Consider the following 7,500-nt stretch of genomic DNA (forward strand, 5'->3'; position numbering starts at 1 on the left):
GTCCAATCCCAGCTCACCGTCTGCTTCCTGTATCTTGCTGAGCGTGACGGCGGTGGAATCCCCGTTGATGACATCCAGGAAGAAATCAGCTGGGTTGTTGTGAGGCTCACAGGTGTACCCTGGGAAAAGGAGTTGGACTCGAATGACATTCTGCTTTAGATACAATTCATGAATAAATTGCTATATACAGTATATATATATATATGTCTCTGGTACAAGATGAGGTTCAAAGGCACCTTTTTTCGGACAGCTTTTGGATTTTCCACAGAATGATATGTAATCATATATATATATATCTGGAGCGATGTTTTGTCAGTGGAAATCACTCCAGTGCCTTAAATGTCATGGTAACACAGACATACACACACGCATGCACATACATGCACATACACACGCACAGACAAAGACACAGACACATGCACAGAGACACACACACACACACACACACACACACAGACACACACACACACACACACACACACACACAGACACACACACGCACGCCCACGCACACACACACACACGCAGGCCTCACCGATGTTGGAGAAGTAGTGGAGAGCGCTCTGGGCGGGGCCGTGGTACACCTGCTTGCCGCTGACCAGCAGAGTCAGGCTGTCAAACAGGCGGTAGATGGAGTAGCGAGGCTGGTGGATGGACAGGATGATGGTCCGACCGTGGTTACCCATCCTGGAGGGGGAGACAGGGAGTCAGACTGTAAAACAGTGCTAGAAAAGGACTACATTACCCAGGTTACCTCTTGAGTACAGAGTTGGCTGTGGTAGAGGACTACATTACCCATTTGGTGGTGCTAGAGGACTACATTACCCATTTGGTGGTGCTAGAGGACTACATTACCCATGTGGTGGTACTAGAGGACTACATTACCCAGGTTACCTCTTGAGCAGCAGCAGAACAGAGTTGGCGGTGCTGGAGTCGAGGCCTGTGGTTGGTTCATCCAGGAACAGGACTGAGGGGTCCATGATCAGCTCCATCCCGATGTTGGTCCTCTTCCTCTCCCCTCCAGAGATCCCCCTGATCAGCTGGGTACCCACCTGTACACACACACACACACACACACACACACACACACACACACACACACACACACACAGGTCATACACACACACACACACACAGATCACACGCACACACACAACACACAGGTCACACATACACACAAGTCAGACACACGTACAACACACACCCACACTCACTGAACACTTTATTAGGAACACCTGTACACCTTCTCATGGTGGAGGTGGTGGAACACCTGTACACCTTCTCATGGTGGAGGAACACCTGGACACCTTCTCATGGTGGAGGAACACCTGGACACCTTCTCATGGTGGAGGTGGTGGAACACCTGTACACCTTCTCATGGTGGAGGAACACCTGTACACCTTCTCATGGTGGAGGAACACCTGGACACCTTCTCATGGTGGAGGAACACCTGTACACCTTCTCATGGTGGAGGAACACCTGTACACCTTCTCATGGTGGAGGAACACCTGGACATCTTCTCATGATGGAGGAACACCTGTACACCTTCTCATGGTGGAGGAACACCTGGACACCTTCTCATGGTGGAGGTGGTGGAACGGTGTGGGGAATGTTTTCTTGGCACACTTTGGGCCTGTTAATACCAATCAATCATCTCTTGAATGCCACAGCCTATTTGAGTGTTGTTGCTGACCATGTGCATCCCTTCATGGCCACAATTTACCCATCTTCTAATGGCTCCTTCCAGCATGATAATGCACCATGTCACAAAGCAAAAGTCGTCTCAAACTGGTTTCATGAACATGACAATGAGTTCAGTGTTCTTCAGTGGTCTTCCCAGTCACCGGATCTGAATCCAGTAGAACACCTTTGGGATGTGGTAGAACGGGAGATTCACAGCTTGAAAGTGAACCTGAAAAATGTGCGGGAATTGCGTGATGCAATCATGTCATCATGGACCAGAATCTCAAAGGATGGAATCAATGCCACGAAGAACTGAGGCTGTTTTGAGAGCAAAGGGACACGCAAACACACCCACCCCCACACACACACACACACACACACACACTGACCTTAGAGTCTGCTACTTTGGTGAGGCCCAGCTCCTTGATGAGCTGGCTGATCTTGTCCTCCTTCTCTTCCTGTGAGATGGAGGAAGGGAGACGCAGCGCCGCGGAAAACCGGAAGTTCTCTCTCACAGTCAGGGTCCCCATCACCACATCATCCTGACACACACACACACACACACACACACACACACACACACACACACACACACACACACACACACACACAGTCAGGGTCCCCATCACCACATCATCCTGACACACACACACACACACACACACACACACACACACACACACACACACACACACACACACACACACACACACAGTCAGGGTCCCCATCACCACATCATCCTGACACACAGGGACACACAGGGTCAGGTACACACACACACACACACACACACACACACACCCACTCACACACACACACACATACACACACGCCCGTCACAGACAGAGGCAGAGTGTGTGTCCCTGCGAGCGTGTGCGTTCAGTTTCTGTTTGTTCAGTCCCCTACCTGTATGTATGTGTGTGTGTGTGTTCAGTCCCCTACCTGTATGTATGTCTGTGTGTGTGTGTGTGTGTGTATGTATGTGTATATGTGTGTGTGTGTGTGTGTGTGTGTATACGTGTGTGTGTGTGTGTGTGTGTGTGTGTGTGTGTGTGTTCAGTCCCCTACCTGGACCACGTATCCAGAGAGACATTTGAAGTTGGGTGGTTGAGGAGCTCCGTCGATTAGAACCTCCCCTGTCAGACCGGACGGATCCTTCCTGGCTGCCAGCACGTCCAGGAACCTCAGGACAACCACATCACAACCACATCACAACCATTACATAACCACATTACAACCACATCACAACCATTACACAACCACATCACAACCATTACACAACCATTACACAACCACATCACAACCATTACACAACCACATCACAACCATTACACAACCATTACACAACCATTACACAACCATTACACAACCACATCACAACCATTACACAACCATTACACAACCATTACACAACCATTACACAACCACATTACAACCACATCACAACCATTACACAACCACATTACTGGTTGTGTACAGTGTTGTAGTGTACAGTAGTGATGTTAAATGTTGTAGTGTACAGTGTTGTAGTGTACAGTACTGATGTTAAGTGTTGTAGTGTACAGTAGTGATGTACAGTGTTGTAGTGTACAGTGTTGTAGTGTACAGTAGTGATGTTAAGTGTTGTAGTGTACAGTGTTGTAGTGTACAGTAGTGATGTTAAGTGTTGTAGTGTACAGTGTTGTAGTGTACAGTAGTGATGTTAAGTGTTGTAGTGTACAGTGTAGTAGTGTACAGTGTTGTAGTGTACAGTAGTGATGTACAGTGTTGTAGTGTACAGTAGTGATGTTAAGTGTTGTAGTGTACAGTAGTGATGTTAAATGTTGTAGTGTACAGTAGTGATGTTAAGTGTTGTAGTGTACAGTACTGACGTTAAGTGTTGTAGTGTACAGTGTTGTAGTGTACAGTAGTGATGTACAGTGTTGTAGTGTACAGTAGTGATGTTAAGTGTTGTAGTGTACAGTAGTGATGTTAAATGTTGTAGTGTACAGTAGTGATGTTAAGTGTTGTAGTGTACAGTACTGATGTTAAGTGTTGTAGTGTACAGTGTTGTAGTGTACAGTGTTGTAGTGTACAGTAGTGATGTTAAGTGTTGTAGTGTACAGTAGTGATGTACAGTGTTGTAGTGTACAGTAGTGATGTTAAGTGTTGTAGTGTACAGTAGTGATGTACAGTGTTGTAGTGTACAGTGTTGTAGTGTACAGTAGTGATGTACAGTGTTGTAGTGTACAGTGTTGTAGTGTACAGTAGTGATGTACAGTGTTGTAGTGTACAGTAGTGATGTTAAGTGTTGTAGTGTACAGTAGTGATGTACAGTGTTGTAGTGTACAGTAGTGATGTTAAGTGTTGTAGTGTACAGTAGTGATGTACAGTGTTGTAGTGTACAGTGTTGTAGTGTACAGTAGTGATGTTAAATGTTGTAGTGTACAGTGTTGTAGTGTACAGTAGTGATGTTAAGTGTTGTAGTGTACAGTAGTGATGTACAGTGTTGTAGTGTACAGTGTTGTAGTGTACAGTAGTGATGTTAAGTGTTGTAGTGTACAGTGTTGTAGTGTACAGTACTGATGTTAAGTGTTGTAGTGTACAGTGTAGTAGTGTACAGTGTTGTAGTGTACAGTGTTGTAGTGTACAGTAGTGATGTTAAGTGTTGTAGTGTACAGTAGTGATGTACAGTGTTGTAGTGTACAGTAGTGATGTTAAGTGTTGTAGTGTACAGTAGTGATGTTAAATGTTGTAGTGTACAGTAGTGATGTTAAGTGTTGTAGTGTACAGTACTGATGTTAAGTGTTGTAGTGTACAGTGTTGTAGTGTACAGTGTTGTAGTGTACAGTAGTGATGTACAGTGTTGTAGTGTACAGTAGTGATGTTAAGTGTTGTAGTGTACAGTAGTGATGTACAGTGTTGTAGTGTACAGTAGTGATGTTAAGTGTTGTAGTGTACAGTAGTGATGTACAGTGTTGTAGTGTACAGTGTTGTAGTGTACAGTAGTGATGTACAATGTTGTAGTGTACAGTGTTGTAGTGTACAGTACTGATGTTAAGTGTTGTAGTGTACAGTGTTGTAGTGTACAGTGTTGTAGTGTACAGTAGTGATGTACAGTGTTGTAGTGTACAGTAGTGATGTTAAGTGTTGTAGTGTACAGTAGTGATGTAAAGTGTTGTAGTGTACAGTAGTGATGTTAAGTGTTGTAGTGTACAGTAGTGATGTACAGTGTTGTAGTGTACAGTGTTGTAGTGTACAGTAGTGATGTACAGTGTTGTAGTGTACAGTGTTGTAGTGTACAGTAGTGATGCTAAGTGTTGTAGTGTACAGTAGTGATGTACAGTGTTGTAGTGTACAGTAGTGATGTTAAGTGTTGTAGTGTACAGTAGTGATGTACAGTGTTGTAGTGTACAGTGTTGTAGTGTACAGTAGTGATGTTAAATGTTGTAGTGTACAGTGTTGTAGTGTACAGTACTGATGTTAAGTGTTGTAGTGTACAGTAGTGATGTACAGTGTTGTAGTGTACAGTGTTGTAGTGTACAGTAGTGATGTTAAGTGTTGTAGTGTACAGTGTTGTAGTGTACAGTACTGATGTTAAGTGTTGTAGTGTACAGTGTAGTAGTGTACAGTGTTGTAGTGTACAGTGTTGTAGTGTACAGTAGTGATGTTAAGTGTTGTAGTGTACAGTAGTGATGTACAGTGTTGTAGTGTACAGTAGTGATGTTAAGTGTTGTAGTGTACAGTAGTGATGTTAAATGTTGTAGTGTACAGTAGTGATGTTAAGTGTTGTAGTGTACAGTACTGATGTTAAGTGTTGTAGTGTACAGTGTTGTAGTGTACAGTGTTGTAGTGTACAGTAGTGATGTACAGTGTTGTAGTGTACAGTAGTGATGTTAAGTGTTGTAGTGTACAGTAGTGATGTACAGTGTTGTAGTGTACAGTAGTGATGTTAAGTGTTGTAGTGTACAGTAGTGATGTACAGTGTTGTAGTGTACAGTGTTGTAGTGTACAGTAGTGATGTACAATGTTGTAGTGTACAGTGTTGTAGTGTACAGTACTGATGTTAAGTGTTGTAGTGTACAGTGTTGTAGTGTACAGTGTTGTAGTGTACAGTAGTGATGTACAGTGTTGTAGTGTACAGTAGTGATGTTAAGTGTTGTAGTGTACAGTAGTGATGTACAGTGTTGTAGTGTACAGTAGTGATGTTAAGTGTTGTAGTGTACAGTAGTGATGTACAGTGTTGTAGTGTACAGTGTTGTAGTGTACAGTAGTGATGTACAGTGTTGTAGTGTACAGTGTTGTAGTGTACAGTAGTGATGTACAGTGTTGTAGTGTACAGTAGTGATGTTAAGTGTTGTAGTGTACAGTAGTGATGTACAGTGTTGTAGTGTACAGTAGTGATGTTAAGTGTTGTAGTGTACAGTAGTGATGTACAGTGTTGTAGTGTACAGTGTTGTAGTGTACAGTAGTGATGTACAGTGTTGTAGTGTACAGTGTTGTAGTGTACAGTAGTGATGTACAGTGTTGTAGTGTACAGTGTTGTAGTGTACAGTAGTGATGTACAGTGTTGTAGTGTACAGTGTTGTAGTGTACAGTAGTGATGTTAAGTGTTGTAGTGTACAGTGTTGTAGTGTACAGTAGTGATGTTCAGTGTTGTAGTGTACAGTGTTGTAGTGTACAGTAGTGATGTTAAGTGTTGTAGTGTACAGTGTTGTAGTGTACAGTAGTGATGTTAAGTGTTGTAGTGTACAGTGTTGTAGTGTACAGTAGTGATGTACAGTGTTGTAGTGTACAGTGTTGTAGTGTACAGTAGTGATGTACAGTGTTGTAGTGTACAGTGTTGTAGTGTACAGTAGTGATGTTAAGTGTTGTAGTGTACAGTAGTGATGTTAAGTGTTGTAGTGTACAGTGTTGTAGTGTACAGTAGTGATGTACAGTGTTGTAGTGTACAGTGTTGTAGTGTACAGTAGTGATGTACAGTGTTGTAGTGTACAGTGTTGTAGTGTACAGTAGTGATGTTAAGTGTTGTAGTGTACAGTAGTGATGTTAAGTGTTGTATGGTGTGTGTGGCTGGTTTGACAGATGGAGGATAAATGAGTTATTATTACCAGGCAGCTTCTGGACATCTGATTATTCATCCTTCTCTGGCAGCTGCACAAGTTTATCACAGGGTCAGTTGTGTGTGTGTGTGTGTGTGTGTGTGTGTGTGTGTGTGTGTGTGTGTGTGTGTGTGTGTGTGTGAGACACAGGGGTCAGGTGTGTGTGTGTGTGTGTGTGTGTGTGTGTGTGTGTGTGTGTGTGTGTGGCACAGGGGTCAGGTGTGTGTGTGTGTGTGTGTGTGTGTGTGTGTGTGTGTGTGTGTGTGTGACACAGGGGTGAAGAACACTTACGATGACTTGCCACTTCCTGTGGCTCCCATGATGGCGTTGAGACCTGGCTTCATGAGACCGCTGGAAGAGAGAACACACACACACACACACACACACACACACACACACACACACACACACACACACACACACACACACACACACACACACACACGATGAAACTGACTATGTCGGTACCCCTGTTGAAAGGATGTGTGTGTGTGTGTGTGTGTGTGTTCTCTCTGGCTGGGTTCTAGTCGACACAGTCATCGCATCATGACATCACAACCTCAGACCATGTAGTCTGGTGTCACATGACCCTCTCCAGCTTTCCGTTGTGTCACATTTCCACAAAGCATGACTGGGCTGTTTCTGAGTGACCTGAGGTGCCTTCCAAAAGCTGCCTGGTCATCAGGGGAGAGGGGAGGGGAGGAGGGGGGGGGGGGGAGGGGGTGCCTAGTCACCA

The 7,500-nt window shown here is 44.1% G+C and overlaps 1 protein-coding gene across 1 annotated transcript in view; it reads right to left on the reverse strand.

Moving 5' to 3' along the window:
- Window positions 1–7,500, reverse strand: part of LOC310811406 (broad substrate specificity ATP-binding cassette transporter ABCG2-like) — a gene marked incomplete at both ends in the record, with an annotated part of 20,592 nt that overhangs the window by 9,752 nt on the left and 3,340 nt on the right. Inside the window, 6 exons of the mRNA XM_083679545.1 lie at window positions 18–119; window positions 536–687; window positions 895–1,052; window positions 2,073–2,225; window positions 2,752–2,866; window positions 7,056–7,115. Of these exons, the coding sequence (XP_083535671.1) occupies window positions 18–119; window positions 536–687; window positions 895–1,052; window positions 2,073–2,225; window positions 2,752–2,866; window positions 7,056–7,115 (740 nt within the window). The remainder of the gene's footprint in view (window positions 1–17; window positions 120–535; window positions 688–894; window positions 1,053–2,072; window positions 2,226–2,751; window positions 2,867–7,055; window positions 7,116–7,500) is intronic.

The sequence above is a fragment of the Argentina silus genome (assembly GCF_951799395.1).
Source record: "Argentina silus genome assembly, chromosome: 1".
Taxonomy (NCBI): Eukaryota; Metazoa; Chordata; class Actinopteri; order Argentiniformes; family Argentinidae; genus Argentina; species Argentina silus.